Source organism: Rhea americana, unplaced genomic scaffold (genome assembly GCF_003343005.1).
Source record: "Rhea americana isolate MKP2758 unplaced genomic scaffold, rheAme1 scaffold_303, whole genome shotgun sequence".
NCBI classification, from domain to species: domain Eukaryota; kingdom Metazoa; phylum Chordata; class Aves; order Rheiformes; family Rheidae; genus Rhea; species Rhea americana.
The window spans coordinates 124,721-143,301 of NW_028186428.1; the positions used below are offsets into that span (position 1 = coordinate 124,721).

At 48.4% G+C, this 18,581-nt stretch overlaps 2 protein-coding genes across 2 annotated transcripts; one reads left to right on the forward strand and one right to left on the reverse strand.

The window, feature by feature from the left end:
* Positions 1-179: 179 nt before the first annotated feature.
* P4HTM (prolyl 4-hydroxylase, transmembrane) lies at positions 180-18,283 on the reverse strand (the record flags this gene model as incomplete). The annotated part of the gene is made up of 8 exons (XM_085309809.1): positions 180-553; positions 1,735-1,858; positions 2,433-2,523; positions 3,050-3,235; positions 4,865-5,027; positions 7,236-7,332; positions 8,348-8,538; positions 18,256-18,283. Coding segments are annotated over 8 exons (1,098 nt in total), but the record flags the coding sequence as incomplete, so codon positions are not given.
* Positions 10,721-14,897, forward strand: LOC146593145 (secreted frizzled-related protein 5-like). The gene is made up of 4 exons (XM_085309785.1): positions 10,721-11,046; positions 12,092-12,264; positions 13,590-13,676; positions 14,558-14,897. Exons 1-4 carry the CDS (start codon positions 10,721-10,723, stop codon positions 14,887-14,889), a joined length of 918 nt encoding a protein of 305 aa, XP_085165911.1. The 3' UTR covers positions 14,890-14,897.
* Positions 18,284-18,581: the final 298 nt, after the last annotated feature.

The window sequence follows — 18,581 nt, forward strand, 5'->3', positions numbered from 1 at the left end:
CCGCCACGAACTCCAGCGCCGTCACCGGCGCCACCAGCGCCACCGACTCCATCGCGCCGCGCCGCGCCGCGCCCCGCAGCGCTCGCCGCCCATTGGCCGCCGCCCGCGCAGGCCCATGAAGCCCTCGCCGCCCATTGGCCGCGGCCCGCCCCGCCCCCGCAGCACGCACAGGCGGCGGCCGTGTCTCCACGCTTTATTGGCGCGCCCCGAGGCCCCGCCCCCCCCGTCAGCGCGGGAAAAAGCCACGTGCGCGCGCGGAGCCGCTGCCGGCCCGACCCCCGCCCCGCCGGGCCTCCGCGCGAGGGGCTGGGCTGGGCTGAGCCACCGCCCCGGCCCTACAGCTCCACGTGCACGCCGCTGTAGGCTTTATCCACCGTCCACTCGCCCGGGACCCCAGCCTCGGCCCCCGCATAGCGCGCCATTTCCTGCTCGAACTGCAGCTGCCGCAGCCGGTTGGGGTCCACGTTGATCCAGTTGTTGGCGATCCACTTGGTCCCTCGGGTGACGAGGCAGCCTCCGTGCAGGGCGAAGTCGTCCAGCTCCCCCACCCAGCCTGTGAGCGCAAAGCAGTGTCACAGGGCGGCAAGGAGTAGCATCCCTCCACCTTAAGGCTACCAAACCCCAGCAGCAAGGAGGAGTGTGCCAGGGCAAAGTCCCAGAGCATGAACAACTGCACCTTGCTGCCGGTCTCCACTCAGCAGCAGGGGCTCTTACAATGTGTATCACAACTGCTGTTTTTCTCAACTCTTCCTAACAGCAGAGGCTGAGATGGAATGCAGGAGTGCTGCCACTAGGAGGCCTCTTGAGAAGTCAGAATCTCAAGGCCATGTTAGACATCACTTTTCTGCAGTTCCTCTATTTATAGGGGGGCCTGTGGATTTTCTCTGTCAGACTTGCATCAGCAGCCGCCTTCTATCTAGGAACAATTTGCTCATAAAAATAGTGCAACAGGGCTCTTACAGGACAATGATGGTCCCGACATTACTATCCAACAGTCCAAATGTTAGTGTTGCAATCTCCTCTGCGGACTTGCTAGAGATAGAAACACAGGCTGCTCCCAGGAGAAATGGGATACTACATGCCTTCTTCCCACCAGTGCTCACTGAACCAGTGTCACTGAAACACTCTAGAGTCATGCTCACCAACAGCCTGGAAGATTAGACTTTATCCCCCAGCTTGACTGAATGTCAGGGATGAGAAAAAAATGCACTGACCTTTGTGAGAAAAACAGCCACTCCAAGCCTATCATCAGGCTGCAGCTAAGCAATACAGCAGGGGCAAGCCCCAGGCACAGCAGAGCCTCATGCCACTACAGAGCTTATGGCCATGCTCTTCGTCCACCTCCCCTCCCCACCCCTTTGGGCAACACCACATCAGTGAAACATTTTGAATTGCAGACCAAGTTCCAGCAGGAGTTTCAGCTCACACAGCAGGAAGGAAGGCAGCTGGCAGTGCCTGGTAACAGCCACAGTCTTTGTTTGCTAACTAGTCCCGTTCCCCCAAAGCCATCAGGAGCCACTGACCTACTGCCTGTAAACAAAGGCCTCTCAGAGCCAGGAAGCTCCTACCCAGCTGGTGACAAATAGACTTGGAAGTTCCACCCCCCCCTAGGGCAGCTACTACCCCTTCTGGCTCTCCTCTGAGAACCCAGCTATGACAAAACCCATAGAAGAGGGCTGTCATCTTGTGCAGCCCTATCCCTCCCAAGAGCTGAGTCCCGAAATGGGATGCTACCTTCTCCGTCCGACAGGTAGTTGTACCAGAAGACAGCAGTGCCTTGCTGAGGTTTCACTCGCAAATTGCCCTTATCACAATTTTTCCGAGTATCTCGCAGGTCAATATCATTCTGGATCAGAGACTGACAAAAACACAGAAAAGGGATGGTAAATGGGTCTGCAAAAAAGTGTACGGACCAGGCTGCCGCCACTGCCAGCCATCATCCTGCCATCTGCTTGAATGCTCCACAGGCGCAGCTCTAGGCCAGCACTGGGCAGGATGGGGCTTTCACAGTCCATTTGGAGCAGCCAATTTCATCCCCGTGGAAGCCCATGACTGGTTCTGAGTAACTCCCTTTTCCTTAAAATATGGTTTGTCAGGAGAACAAAATACCTGCAAAGACTTATCTGATGAAACCTGCCCAGATACAAGCAAGCAGGATCTGCATTATGTCAGCAAGGGCCACAGTCCGCTTCACACATCTCTAAGTGGGGAAAGCTGCAGTTGTCAAAGCCCTGCACATCTTCCCTTGGCCTCTGAGCAAAAGACAGCAGGTGGAGCACAACCTTCCCACGTTCCAACTGTGAAAGCTAGTGTCTGCCAACCTCACCCTCCAGACCCCTTCTGCAGCCACAGTAAATACAGGCATTCAAAGAGGGACTCAAAGCCAGGAAACAGTGAAATCCTCAGGGGTAACGAGTGGGAGAGTCATTTACCATTTCTTCATATGTCCTGTTATCAGCTATAGGAAAGACTGTTTCGCCTCCCCCAGTCACGTTGTTCAGGTAGAACAGAACTGTCACATAGCTGTAAGAGAAAATGTGGAGTAGCGATCAGGGGACACCACTGGAACAACAGATGTGTGGCGGCCATCCATACCCTGCCCCTCCATACATACATGCAGTGGTTCCTCCAAGACATCACAAGACACATGGTTTATATCAGCTTTTCTCCAAGGCCAAGACAAGGACAACAAAGCAAATTTCCATTCACACCACCGACAGTGCAATTCTGGCATCTGGTGGGGACAACCCAGCAGCTCGGCAGAACTAGCATACGCTGCTCTTCTCACAGGCTTGTAGACCTGCAGGATTCACCCACTTCCCCCTTCAAGCCCATTTAAGCCAGCAGTCTCCAGAGCTGGTTTCTGAGCCTGCAACCTGAGCACTGAGTCCCACACGAAGCGAGGAGAACCAGCTCTCCGCACCTTTCTGTTAGCATGTTCCAGATAAGTCTTTAAAAAGCTTTCTTCCAAACTGACCACCGCAATGCCCCAACCAGATGTACAACACAAACACTGTGCCTTATCCCAAAGTTTCAAGGCAGGGCTTACCGGCATGAGGTCTCAAAGGGAGCACTCTCATTGGCGACTAGCTTGGTGTGGCTGCAGGCAGTCTCAGGGAACACAGGGCCACTGTCCATGTGGGCATGGTAGTGCCCTCCTTGGTCATACCGCACAACCTGGAGGGGCTCGCTGTGCTCCACAATCTCTGGGGGCAAGCGAGTCAGGCGCATTACCCTGGGGAAGAGGAGAGCAGAGCAGGTGAGGAGAAAGCACAGTTACCCTGGTCAGCTTCTACTCCCCAGCACCGAACAAATCCAGAGAAAGATAACCCCCTTCCCCAACAGACCGGACAGACGGATGGGCTGCAGCAAGCATGCCAGGAGATAACTAGGTCCTTACAGATCTGTTGGACCATCAGCATCAGCTCAGAAACTCCTCGTCAAGGTTAATAAAAAACAAAAACGAAGGGTGCATCTCCAGCTGGACTGCTCTCAGGAAGATTGCTTGCTCAGAAAGATCCCTTCTGTGTGTGTCCCTGGAGCCTTCATGTGCCATCTCATTGCTTCTCTGGACTCCTGCACACCACCTACAGACCTCGGGGACAGTTAGCAAAGCAAAGGGCTCCTGCTGAGAGTGAAGGAGAGACTAGCTCTAGGAATATTCTTGTCACCTAACTCACCTTTCCCTGTTGCCTTTTCAACAGCCTCCCCCCAGGGCAGAGGGGCATGGGAAGTGATCAAGGAGACCGGAGCCCTTCTGCTCTGGGATTTTTCCGCTGCTACATCTGAGATCATCCCCAAGGCAGGCAGGTACCTCTCGAGACCTGCCAAAGAACACTTAGAGCTCTGAGAATCCAGACGGGTGAAGCCCTCAGGACAGGAACAGGGTGGCGCAGCACTGAATCAGGATGGCAGAGCCCATCCAGGCACTGCATGGTCCCATGGAGGATTTTAAGAGCCTCCTTCTGCATCAAGTTTCCACTTCCGCACAGGCATTCTAGCAGTGACAAACCAAACTGTGTAAAAGCAACATGCTGACGCTTGTGTGCCCCGGCTAGCTGGCACAGAGCCGGTGGCACCCTCTGTCTCTGCTCTAATCAAGACAATATGCAACCCCATTCTCCCTGTGGAGCGTGCTGAAGAAAAGGAGCAGCCACCAGCCATTTTCAAGCCTCAGGACAGATTTGTTCGGGGCAAGGACCAGCACCAAAAGAACAAGCGAGTCCCCAGCCAATTATCTGAAACTCACCACAGCTAAACGATTTGGCCTGTGTGCTGGATTTCTTTTCCCAAACTCTTCCCAATAACCAAATCCAAGATGAAGGGAAAGATGAGAGATTCTACCATGTGCCATGAGGCGCCCTGTTAGGTGTGTGCCCAGAGGATTACACTAACTTAGCTCACTTTGAATAAAATCATGCTTGTTAAAAAGTCAGTTCTGAACAGCTAAGACAGACTTCAGTGAAATGCATGAGTAACTAAAGCAAATGACAGCAACTACTGGCACCCAGACAGCACTGGAAATGAACAGTTTCTCTCAGTGAGCTCATTTACTAATTGGAATGAATTGTGTCAAATAATGCCAAGTCCTCTTGGTTTTATAAGGCTGTTCCCAAAAGTGAATGGAGATGTTGAAAGATTTGATTTTTTTCCCCTTTTCCACAGGACAATACAAATTCTTGTTGTAATGAGAACCTCTTCTCCCCGTTTCATGCCTGTGTTCAGTGCTCTTTATACTCCAAAGGCTTTCACGCAATTAGGAAGTGTGAATATTAACAAGTCTCCCGCTACATCTCCCAGCACAGGTGGCCTTCATGTCTACACAAGCCAGCCTGCCGTTCGTCTGCTTGGTCAGAGCCCTTACCTTTGCCGTATGGCTCTCATGACCTGGTGCGCCCCCTCACCCTGGTACAGCCAGGTGTGCTGGCTGTTCCGCACCAGGTCACTCATCTTCACTTTCTGAGTTCCCATGTATTTGTGGAAATCACGGATGTTCAATTGTTTGAACTCCTCCAAACTCAGCACACCTATGGGAAGAGAACAAAAAGCAGGATGACTCTTGTGCAGCTACCTGTAGGTAATGGTTCTTCATGTCCTGAACTCAAAGCCGTCAGCTGAGGGCATCGTGGAAATTGCCTTCCTCAAACAAACACCGTTAAGTGTCCACCACTGTAGCTCACGAAGGACTGCACCTCACATGCACAAGATTACAGACCCCAGCTATGCCTGTAGCTGAATGGAGAGCATGCAGCAACCTGCAGAAGTGAACCTTCACCTGCAGTGGAGACTCAGAATTGGGAGAGGTAAAATACAATTTTTAACTTTAAAAAGCTCCTAAAACACAAAACAATCCATCAGAAAAGAGAAATTACCACGGTTTTAAAACATGCAATATTGTAGCTAAAAACCTGTGTATGCTGACTCCTCAGGGGGGGCTTGTTACTTAAATATTTAAATAGACATGTTTCAAAACAGAGTGGGACACCCCAGTCCACATTTTGTACAAGATCTTGTAGGGTTACTCTGAAAAAAACAAACTCAAATCAATAAGCAGGAGGTTCTGCATTTGTATAATTAAAAGACATGAGAGAGAAATACAACAGAGCATGATCTGGCATAAATAAGCGTAACAGCAATGTGAGAGGTAAAAAGTAGCTTCTACTAAAATGGGTATTTCTTGTTTGACTCAACTGTACTTGGGCAAGGGATGGATTTTTGCCTTTGCCAACTTCAGAAAATCCTTACCGTTTGTTCCTTCTCTGTTCTGGAGAAGAAGGGAAGTCCGTCACTGAGGACCGGGTCCCCAAGACCAGAGCATGCAGAGCACTGCACTGAGCAGCCCAGCAGTGAGCACACATCCAGACAACTCGCAACATGTTTAACTTCAAACTGGAAGAACAAAGTGCCTGCAGGACCTAGTGCCCATGCAGCAACTCCCTGGACTGCGAGTGGAGCTCACTCAGGCAGCAAATATGCTGCTGCTGCAATGCCAGTGCTGCTTCCTGGGCACAGAGCACCCTCAGGCAGCCCGGAGGAAGGACCAGTCACCGAGGTCAGCCTAGGATACTGCCCCAGGTACCGGCAGTCATGACCATCTTATTCACCATTATTATATCTAGCTCCCCGCTCACATCTCCCTGTCCCCACTTCCCCTTACTCCCTATGGTCTTTGATGATGCAGTGCCACATCCAGGTTGTGACCTGGCCGCTCGGTGTCACGAACCAAAGTAACAATGGAGGGAAGCAGCACTCTGGAAGCAAGGTCCTGCCAAGAGTGCTTTAACAGGACTTTTCATTTATTAATGTCCAGAATGGTGGAAAAAGCCAATGACGACTCAGTCATCCGCTCCTATGCCTGCCAAAGAATGTCATCAGCCCGGAGGAGCCGGGCATGAGGTGCCCTCCGGATATTTAGGCATTCACATGGATACTGCTTTGACTCCAAAGCAGCTCCTCTCGAGTAGCTCTTGACGCCAGGCCACTGTGGTGCGCACAGCCTGTGCATTCACTTAATTTGATTAGGAAATGGAGAGTTGCTTAATTGAGGACACACTAATTAGAGCAGCAGAGGTTACTGTGCATGTCCGGGCCAGCGGGAGCCCTTGGGAGACCAGCAGAAGGAGGAGCGGAAGTGGCTACTTGGGACACAGACTCTGCAGCAGCGGGAGGGGGGCAGCACCAAAAGCTGACCAACAAGACTCCACATCCACCTGTTCTGCCCTCTCTACCCAGCCAGTGAAGTTCAAAGCAGCTCTCCCAGCCTGCTGCAGAAGTCTCCTTGAAAATGAAGGAGTGAATGGAGGAAGTGCCTTTAAACCTGGAGCCCAGAGAACAAGAGCTACACCATGAGAGATGGCGTGGCCTCACAGGCCAATGGAGCAGAAGTGTACCTTGAATATCCTGTTATGGCAGGGCACAAATGAAAGCAGCCCTGACATGGGCTTCTGCAGGGACCAGGAATGCACAGCTCTGTGTTCTGGTCCTAGTTCTGCAAGATCTACCCTCCTGAACAGGCAGGGGGACCAGTCTACCTCTAAGACTGGTGATGAAGGGGTGGGAGGTTTATGCTGATTCTACTTGTCTGTGATGGTCTCTAAAGTAGCATTATTTTGCTCTGAAGAACACATCTAGCAAAACAGGCCTGGTCCTGGACACACCTCCCGCTCTTCCCTGCAGCACTGTGTGAGGTATCCAGTGCGCTGAGGACAGAATGATCCCCACGGACCTCCTCTTACCGTTCCCATCAGGATCGGCCTTGACTGCAGTGTACATCTCTCGGATGTTTTCAGGGGTCATCCACCTGCCATTCCCAAGGCGGGTGTGGGTCAGCACCTGAAATTCAGAATTGGGTCAACACTAGGCACTAGCTTCTAGCACTAATGATTCCCTGCTTGAGGCCTGGTGAAATCTCCTCTGAGGAACGGCAGCCAGTCAAACTTCAGCACATCTCTGCAGAAAGATTTGAGTGGGAAACTTTTGGCATCCACACCCGCAAAGATTTCTGCTGTTATTTCCAGTTTAGGCCATGGCAATTGACTGCTGGGACTCAGTTAACCAGTCCTTAGACAAAGAGGGCACAGTTCTTTCTCTTGAAGGGAAAGTCAAACTACTGATTACAAAAGTGAATGCTTTTACTTATCTGAGATAAGGCCTTGGAACGAAACGCTTCCTCTCCAAAGTGACACAGAAATGTAGTACGCTGGAGGGCTCTTTGTAAGCGCTGGCCTCCAGAGATACGAACCTTCCACCAACTCGTGCCTGGCGCCAGTTCCCCATACTGCCACAATCTCTGTTGCCCACATGACAGTATGCGTCTCCAGCCCCATCTGAGATGGGAGTGTGGGAAGCAAATTCTTGACCTGCCAGGGCTTACCCCAATCTAACCTGCCGTACAGAACAAGGGCGCTGAAAAGCTGTGTGCAAGGTGCTCATCCCAGGCTCATTAATGAGTGACTTTGCTGACTTCCTGTCAGTTGTGGGAAGGTGCAGCCAGTTCTGCTGCAGGCTTCACAAAACCGTGACTACAACACTACAAATTCACTTCACTAAGACACCTAGAAAGAAGAAATCCACAGCATACGGAACATTTTACCCAGCGTATTTGAAACAAACACTTTCCTGGCAGGGATTATTAATACCTCCCAGCAGGATTACAACACCTGCACATTTGCCCAGAAATGTCCCTTCCATGCTGAAGTCCAGTAAAGATTCAAATCATAAAATTAAGGAAATACTTATCAGTGTACTCTGAGGTCTGACCTGCTCAAATACAGAAGTAATCAAGAGCCCACAGGAGGAGGGGCACAGCCAGAGGAAGCCTGCCCAGGTCTGCCACCCTGCACTCTACCTCTTTGAGTTGCAGCTGCCCATCCTGATTGTGGTCCAGCAGATTGAAAATATCCATCTGGCTGATTTCGATCATTTCCATGGCTTCCTCATAGTCATCCGTTGGTAGGATCTGGCTTTTCTGCAGCCCCTTCAGCTGTGCCAGATGGATGATCAGCTTGCATTCCTCCTCTGTCAGGAAGTCTGGAATTTCTGCAGCAAAAGTGTGAGCAGCAAGAGACTCAGGCAACTGTTATGGCGAAACTCCTACCAACGGCAGGCCACTCGAAAACAAAAAAAAAAGGAGGAAAATTTAGAAACTTCCCAAGAAGTCGGGGGGGGGGGGGGGGGGGGGGGAAGGGTTGAGACATTCAAGCACATCCATCCTCCTACCAGAAGAGCTCTAAAAGAGCAGACACTGCAGGAGGCAGGTATTTTTACAGTAGCAGTTCTTAAACACTTGGATCCGCAGATCACAATAAACCCTTAAACCTTCTTGCAGAACTCCACAATAGCCAAGGGAATGAACAAACATGTGCAAATCACTGCATATTATCACTTCAAAGGGTTATATGTGGATCACAGTCTGGGCACTGCAGCTATACAGGAAGGAAAGCCAAAAATCTCTACAGTAGGAAACACAGTGGCCAGGGTTTCGGGCTTCCTTGCTCTCACAGAGAGAGGACAGCATACACCACAGACCCACTCACCTTGCAAGGAAACCTGGCACAAACGGTGCTCTGCTATGAAACTCAAACTGCAAAGAGCCAACTTCCAAACTTATTCCCACTCACCCCCTTGATCCCCCATTACAAACAGTCTTCAAAGGTATATGGAAGGGGAACATACTGCACATTCTGGATGCCATGCTCCATCCCCAGGTAGCACACCAACACCACTATCCCTCCTCTAGGACACAGCACCAGCAGCAATCAAGCAAAACCATGATCCCAAGCAAATTTAAATTTAGAGAAATCCACCACAGACTATGAGGCTAAGAGATTTCTAGCAGCATGGTTATGCTGGATATGCAATCGTACTTGCAAAATGCTGGCAAGGTCCCATACCATAGTCCAGCTACATTGTGGTCCAGCAGGTTGAACACAACCTTCTGGCTGATTTCTGTTATTGCTATGGCAACATCTCATTATCGTCTATTGAGACTTTTGAAGAAGAGGGAAAGATCAACCATCAACGCAGGGCAAATGTAAGTGTTCTTATACCTAAAATCCTGCTCTCCAAATCACAGCTCCCTAGCATTTCTGCAGGTATGTGCCAAGGACACGTTATATCCTAACCATAGCAGCATTCCACAAAGAAAAAAAAAAGAAGTTAATTACTTCCATGACCTTAAATCAACTCTAAATGGTAAAACTGTCAATAAACAGTTGACTTCTTGCTAAGTACAGACAGCAATTAGCCCTGTAGAAAACACGATGTTGCTGGGTAGCCCCAGCAATACAATGCAGCCAGTTGTATCCATAACACCTTCTGAGGAAACAATTTCCGTCCCAGGTGGTAGAGTCTTTCTAACAGAGGATGCTTCAGAGCTGAAACTCCACTGTCTGGTTTGCAGTTAATGGCACAGCACTGGTTAAGAATTAACTGTACACAAGCAACACTCCCAGTATTTCCACTTCCTCAAACTGGGCTAAAATAATGAAAGCTTCTGGAATCTTAATTGCATGCAAGAGGAGGCACAATCTCTCTCTTTGGCTGTAGTAACGAGATCCCAATGAAACAAGCAGTCTTGCTAACCAGAAAGGACTTTATTTCGCACAGGTTGCAAGGTGAGAGGTTTTCCAATTAAATGCTGGCAATCTTCTGTGCAAACAACCTTTCTCCACGGTTGCAAATTAGTTCCTCTCTATCCAAAGCTCTCTGAAACAGTTAACTTCTGGCTGTGAGACCATCCTATCTCTCTGCCTGCTCAACAATAGATGCAGCTAAACAAATGCCTCCTAATTGACTTTGAGCAACACTTGATTGCTTTTACAAAAAACAAAAGAGGGGAAAACATTGGGGTTTATGAAATAATGCCTAATCCTGGAGCAAGAGAAAGGGGCTGGGTTGGAGCACTGGTGTCAAACTGAGATGCAATCTCAGCTGAAAGAGCCCCAAGACACACGGGCCAAGTCATTCATTCCTCCCCAACTGCCCTCATTTCCACACCTGCTGATCTAAGCCAAACCCCTGCTAAAATCTAAACAATCGGGGCCGCTGGCAAATGAAAATTGGAGCATTGTCTTCCCCATGAGAGCTCTGAAAGGGCTGCACTTAATGAGGATGGACTGACAGAGAGGTGGCTCGAAGGCTATAAAAGGCTTCCCACAGGCAGGAGCTGCCCAGTCTGGGGTGCGCGGTCCAGTTCATCTGCTAGTGGCTCGCTCTGAGCATGGTCACGGCCCACCGCAGGCACCCCTCGAGGTCGGGCAGCCCATGGCTGCTGGTTCTGCTGGTGCGTCTGCTGCTCGGGGGCTCTCCGGGCACCTGGGCAAGCTACCTGAGAAGGTCCTCCATCTGCACGGCCATCCCCAACAGCATGGCCTTGTGCTACGACATCGGTTACTCTGAGATGAGGATTCCTAATCTGCTGGAGCATGAAACCATGCCAGAAGTGATCCAGCAGTCCTCCAGCTGGCTGCCCTTACTCGCCAGAGAGTGTCATCCAGATGCTAGGATTTTCCTCTGCTCCCTCTTTGCACCAATCTGCTTGGACAGGTAAGATTTTTTTGCAAGTTTTTTTGTTTGTAGCAAGGAGCACTTCCCAACAGCGCAATTGCATTTGCCTCTTGAGAGAAAATGTGTGAAATCTGATCATTGCAGTCATTTAGCAGCAGTCCTGCCCCGCTCAGTGAGGGGAAATGGGATTACTCAGCAGGGATCTTCCCTCTGAAAGCAAAACATGAACATTTCTGAAGGGGAAATAGAAATCCTGTCAGATTACCAAAACAGCCTTTTTGGTTTATTAAATCAAAATACATCATACATAAACATATTCATGTTTTCAATTATCTTGGAAATAGCCTTTCTACCCGCTGACCATGGTGGTCTTCATCTCATATTCTCACATTTCTGTTGTGCACAAACTCAGCTGGCCTCTCTTTCGCTTTGCATACAACGCAGGTGCACTGCTGCCCGCCCGCAGAGTCATTTCATTTTACAGGAGCAGTACCATTGAATTCCTCTGCGGGATTTCCCTGGTTTCCCACCTCAGACATTGGTCCCATTTGCTCCTGTGCACCCCTCACACACAACACATCAGCTCACGGGAAGCTGCACGCTGCAATCCATTCCCCAGCTTTGCCTTCAACCCTTACACCTCTTCTGCATCCTTCACCGCTACCTCTCTCCAGCCATACAGAGCCTTTCTCAGTCTGCAAGTGACTGCAGCACATACAAATCCCCATTTTCGTGGCATAGGCATCAAACTACAGAGATGTTAAGGAAATCAGGTTATCTAATTAGGCAGCTGCAAAAACAAGCAGCTGTTGATTGCACAAATACAGAAGATCCCCGGGGGGAAGCAGGGCTTCTGGAAGCAAGCAGCCTATACCAAAAAGCCTGCTCCCATCTCACTCCCACTCTTAGAAATTGTTCGGTTCATGGACTTGAATGTTCAAAATACAGCAAACATCCCACAGCACTGCCAGTACTGTGGTGCACAACACAACCCTGTGAGGTGGACAGCAAGGTGACAGAGCTCAACCCTCACCTTGCTGTAAGAAAAAATCCACATTTGCTGCCATCGTGATTCCCTCCTCAGGCTCATCTACCCCTGTCGCAGCTTGTGTGAAGCTGTCAAGAGAAGCTGTGCACCCGTCATGGCTTGTTATGGTTACCCATGGCCTGAAATCCTGAACTGCAACAAGTTTCCTGCAGATCACGAGCTGTGCATCTCAGCAGTCTCCACTGATGAAAATTCCTCAAGCAGGAGAAGTAAGGTGTTTTCCTCACTTATTTTCCCACATGTAACACTGAAAGGTGAAAAGATGGGCCTGTGCCTTGTGTTCCTGATATTTCTGGGTTTAAGCTATACTAAAATACATATATATGTATATATATACATATACATGGTTTTGTTCTCTCTGGGAACTTCATCTGGGACTAGAAATTCAGTGTAAAGTTGACTGAAGCTTGTTTGCCCTCAACTACTGTGTTCATTAGTTACCCAGGACCAGCATTCAACTGCAGTGTGAGAGTCCCCAGGCAGCGAGATGTCTGACCACCAGAGCTAAGGAAGTGCAGCCTTCATGTTTCTGTTATACCTAAAACTTAAAAAGCATACAAAAAGAAATGTTTATCAAACCTTCTCTTTAGACGTTAGGAAACAACACAAAGAGGCACAAGCTCCACTTAAACAACCTCTATTGTTCTGCAGACATGACTGGCACAAGAAAAATCTTGATGACTACCAAAATAAATTTGATTCAAATTTGAAAGAAAATACCCTGAAGGTTTTCTCTTTCTCGCTGCATTAGCTGAAGTGTCAGTGTTGCCGCATTTTTATATTATACAACTATTTCTATTGCCTAGGTGACAACACTGTTGCCTAGCAGGTCATACTGTTAAATGCAGTTAGTTGATAGCAATTTCTCCAACATGACTAAATGCAAATCCTGGTACTCAGTCCAGGAAAGGCAGGTGCTGAGCACCCAGATCAGTATTTACGTAAGTACTAGCTAACCTGGCAGCAACAAACTGCCCTGGACAGATACCCAAATGATATTCCCCTTCTCAGATACTTTAGTCACTGAAGTATCTTGAGGCACCAGACTCTGAAAATTATTGTGCAGATCAAAAAAAAAAAAAAAAAAAAAAAAGGAGGAGAGTAAGAGTAAGAAAAAGGGAGCTTGTACATTAGAAACATAAATACTGCTGGGAGACACTGGTGGGAGAGTTAACAGAAGTCAATGGGAGAACAGATGCCTTATTTCAACCTCACTGGATGGAGCCTGGCCAAGGTTTTACCATTTCATCTAAACCGATTTTTGTTCTGTTTTTTTCACTGCTACTGCAACGTGCGGTGACAAACACAAGCCCAAGCAAGGCATGACAAATAGTGTCTGCAGAGATCCAGGCCACAAGGAGGCAGCCACAGCAGCAGTAAGGAGAGCTCAAGATTTCCCATCCGGCAGCCTGAGCAGTCCCTCCAGGGACCGAGTAGCTCAGGGGAAGCCACCACTCTCAGATCTCAAAATGGTGCTACGCCTTTCGCAGTAAAGTTTGAGGAGGTTATTATAACTAGATTTCTGTTGCAGCAGTGCCCCGAGCCAGCTGCAAGGATTGTGAGCTCGAGGAGGCCAGCACTGCCAGGGAGATCCTGGAGAACCTCTGTGCCAGTGATTTTGGTGAGTGCGCCCATCTCTTCTCAGTCGTTGGTTTCCCCTCCAGCAGCCAAACAGTGGCATGCACTGAAAATGGCTTTGCCATAAAAACTTGACTTGAAGGAATTTCATCTTTTGCAGAGATTTTTTTCAGTTCCAAATTTACCTGCTAAGCAACAGGAAGGCTCAGCTACACGGTGTGCCAAGGGCAAAATCCTGCTTTATTTCTGTGGGGTTTTGTTTGTTTTCAGTCCATGGCTGCTAAACATAAGTACTACCCTGGTTTTCCTGTAGAAACCAGCATTTGATCCATGTCCATAAAAACCTTTGACAAACTCCATGTGAGCTGTTTCAAACTTCAGCATTGGCCCTGGCAGCGCAACTCCCCCTTGCCCAGCTGGAGCAGGTGGCAGCACCAAACCTGCAAAATTAGCTGACACAAAGTTTGCAAAATATTGTTCCAAATTCAGGCACACAACCTTCATGACAGCAGAGAGTTAAAGTCCTGGCCAGCTGGCAGTCATGTCATCTCCTGAAATCCCACCTCAGAGAAAAGGAAATTAATTCATGAGAGACCAAGTCTGGATGCATCCACCTGCTTGTGCTGCTGCTTCTTGCAGAGAGTTTCTGCCCGTGTAGTAATGTTGATGTGCCTTTCTCTCCACTTCTCATGAGGGTGGAGAAAAAGAATAGTTTCCAGTGCTGGAAAAACTAACCTCAAATGAGAACTTTTACAAGTTTGCTGCAATTCTATGTGCTTGGATGGATGTGTCACCACTTTACAGAAACAGCAAGAAAGCCTCCTGTAGGGTTGTGCGTTTTGGTGACTAAAGTGGGTAAGAGCTAAGAAAGGTAAACAGAACTAATATCTGTCTGTCTCTCTCTCCTTTTTCCCTCTCGCTAAGCTGTGAAAATCAGGATCTTCAGGAAGAACACAACGACAACCGTCTCCGACTTCGACCTGGACCCTTCCCGGGTGGAGGTCTTGAAGCACGGCCCGCTCCTCCGAACTGAAATCCCCGCCAGGCTCCAGCAGTGGCTGGACATAGATGCCACGTGCGCTCACAACATCATGCGAGGCACTCACGCAGGCGTCTTTGTCGTAAGCGGGGAAACGCAGAGCGACAAAGTCGTGGTCAACAAGGCCTACGCCTGGCACAAGAACAGGAACCTGCACCAGGCGGTGCGGAGATGGAAACATCATCGCTGCCCGGAACAGCCTGGCAGGAAGGTCTGAAATCTCCCTTCTGGCAATAAGAAACTGCTCCCTTCCCCACAGCTAGAAAACTCCTTTCTCCAGCAGTTGGGGGTTTGGAGATGTACAGTCAATATTTTTAGGTGATTCAAAGCAACTCATAGTCAGCATAAAGGGTCTCACTACAGATCATCTCCCTGAGAGATCACTGAAATTGTTTTAACGAGACAGAGCTTAAGGACACAGACGCGCCGGACTCCTCCCTCAAGGTGCTGCAAGTCCCGGATTTATGATGGACGGCTCTGCGTAGGAGCAAACATTACAGTAAAAGCAAACTGAGAGCTGCAGGTGAGCACAAACTAGAAGAGACCTGTCACAACAATTCCCGCTAGTTCTCGTAATCAAAGTCGGTAACCATTTCAGCTGCAGTATTTGACTCTGAAACACTGATGCTGTTCAAGTGCCTGCTTGCTTTATGTCCAGAGAGATTACACAAAAGTTACCTTCACTGCTAAAAGATGCTCTTTATTTAGTGGAACAAATACTTGATTTCTGAGTAGCCTGTAGTGCATTAAGGGGGGAGGGAAGGCAGTGCCTAGCCCCTTAAAAAAACGAAGGCTAAACTCAGCTCGTGAGCAATCAGTCAGGCTGTTCCTACAGCTTGCTGCTCTGAGTGTTAGAGGTATCAGCACAGGTAAAAGGAAGCGGCCATTCTGGCACAGGAAAAGGTAAAGGTGGCTGAAGATTCTCACATAACAGGGGAAAACTCTTTTTTTACATTCGAAATTCAATTTGGATCAAAAGATTCTGGTAACTGGGGAATTATTGAAGATATTGCAAGAGCCTTGCAGAGGGACTGAACTTTGGCAGTTTTCAGCTGTTTTGGTTTGCAACGGCAGCTTTGCTGGGGTTTGGAGGTGAGCCCCAAACGCAGAGCCCAGCAGGGTTACCGCTGGGCTCTGCGAAACCCAAGACGCCGTTCTTTGCATTTCTGAAGTGGGAAGAAAAAAGAAACACTACACATCTGTTTGTCCTTCTCACTGCATGCAGGAAAGATAGAAAGGGTGACAAAACACAGTTTCCTGAAGTTCTCTGCAGATCACTCTCTAATCCAAGTAAGTACTGACTATAGTTACCTTCAGGGACAAATACAGCTATAGCTCTAAGCTACAGACTGCAAAACAGAGAACAGCAAATCCCAAAGTGAGAAAACATGTCTGATTTCTAGTGTCTAACAAACCACCATCCATGGAAAGTTTTCTACACTGGATTAAGCTTAGGACTGAAACAAGGAAATCACAGGGGAAAACAGCTCTGAGGATAAACACATTCTTCCTTGTGCATGAAGTCTGCATTTGCAATTGTGGAGCCGCTGGGTTTGACGAAGACACATTGCCTCCCTGTGCTCGCAAAGCACACCAACAACCCGCAACAAGATTTTCTCTTCAGATTTAGTGCCGGCTGAGATGAGCGCTCAGACACTCATACTGAAACTCAACTGTGCCCTGACATTTGTGCAGTGATTATTTCTATGCCCTGAGGCTCAGAAGAAAAACATAGCGAGATTTCCTATTTTTATTCCTCCCTGCTGCTTTGTCTTGCAAACTGCAGCCCAGTCTACAGAATCTGCTCCCAGGTGGTCTCTGTAACGGCAGTATCTTCTGAACAGACTGCATTTTGAAAACACAACAGAACACACAAAGCTCTGAAGGTTGAGAAGACTTTGTCTGATATTTGTTTTCCATTAATAGGATTACTTGATTACTAGTGTTTCCTAACTAAAAAGGGCACAGATGGTCTGACTTACGAGCTTTAGAAATGACGTCTCATAGCCAGAGGGGAGAAAAAATAGGGCAGTGACTTTGTCATAGCTCCATGAAATATGCTTGGGTCCAATGCAAAATCCATAAATCCAAAATGTGGATTTATCCACATTTTTAAAAAGCAATCCGCAAATTCCCCTATGGCGTCCACTGCTATCCTCCAAAACACAAAGCTCACATTAAATCACTAATGAGGCATCCACTCTGTAGTCCCACTACAGCCTATTTTGCCTAACGCAAAGGTTACAGACCATCCACTTATTTCCTTGAACTGCCTCTCACAGGCCACAATGCTTTTTGTTAAATAAAATCCTCAGAACTTAAGAGCCCTTCTTTGCTGATGACTTTTGGTTTTGTCTATCACAACCAAGTTAAATACATGCTTCAGCTGATTTAAACAACAGTGATGCAACAAATGAGTTTTTAAAACAGTTGATTTAGATCAATATCGCTTGCATAGATAAAGAAGTCTCTGGAAGTCTTTTTAAGTCAGTGCTGGCTCCCAGCAGGTTCATCGGGGAGATAAGAGCTGTCTTGCAAGCTGACACTTCTAAATAAGGACCCTATCAGGGGACAAAGGAGAGACTTGCACAGAGACCCGTCTCTGCCCCCGGAGGGTGTCTTCCCTGATCTCATCCGCAGAAAGCAAAGCTTCCCCCTGAATCTGACAGAGGCGCCAGAGTGACAAGTTAAAAGCTGAGGGATTACTGCTGCCTGCTTTTCATCAACTTCAGCACCTTCCTTGCAGGGCAGGGTTAGCTCTTTTCCATAAGCAGTATCAGGGCAGAGAAGCTGGAAGCAGGAGCGATAGAAAAACCAGACTGATCCCCCCAGACTGCGATGCTGATAATTATGTTGGTTTTGTGAACGCTGAAGGATATCAGTTCCAGATTTGTGCGTCTGTTTACTGAATGTCAGCCAGAAAACCACATAGGAATTTGCAAGCCATAAGTAGCACCTATATAGAAGCGATAAACAAACTTTGTGTATTTCTTACAGATACTTATTACATTAAAGGTGTTTAATAAAAAACCTATCTGATTTATGGCCAAGCTTTCAATCTGTATAATCTATTCAGAATCTAGAAAACTTTTTCTTACGTTTTTGCAAAAGCATCTAAAAGACCTTCAGCACTACCTCTTCAGACGGTTTTCTACAACTTTACAGCATTAGGAACTTTGTAACCATTAGTGCCAAAAGATTAACTTGTTATATTAGGCAATGGGCAGAAACTGAACCACAGGAAGTTCCGCCTGAACCTGAGGGGGAATATCTTCACTGCGAGAGTGACGGAGCACTGGAACAGGTTGCCCAGAGAGGTTGTGGAGTCTCCTTCTCTGGAGATCTTCAAGGTCCGCCTGGATGCAACCCTGTCTACCATGCTGTAGGTGACCCTACTGAGTGGGGAGGTTGGACTAGATGATCTCCAGAGGTCCCTTCCAACCTTGCTGATTTTATATTCTTAATAGATTTCCAGACTATAATACCGAGCCAAATGCTCAGTTAAGGAGACTTTACCAGTTACAGTAAAACGACAGGAAGGCAAAGAAGGCTTTAAATTATTCGCAAGAAGGATGCTGTGTACCTGTGCACGACTGAGCAGCCAGAGTAAAGGGTCAATCTAGAACAGCATGCAGACCGGTGGGAGACATCACGCCTAGCGGTCGCTTTGCTTATTCATCTCCTCATCATTGAAGCACCAACACTAAGTTACTTTGTCACCATTTATTACCAAAACTTTGGGGCTCTCTCGTCCTTTCCTAATATTCAACAGTTCCTGCAGCGTCCTCTTCGCCCGTCCTCTAGTCGCGGCACCTACGAGGCGGTCTGCAAAACCTGGGAAGGTTAAACCCGCCACCCGCCGCTCAAGGGGCGGCGCAGGAGCACGGCAGCGGGTTACCTCGGCTGCAG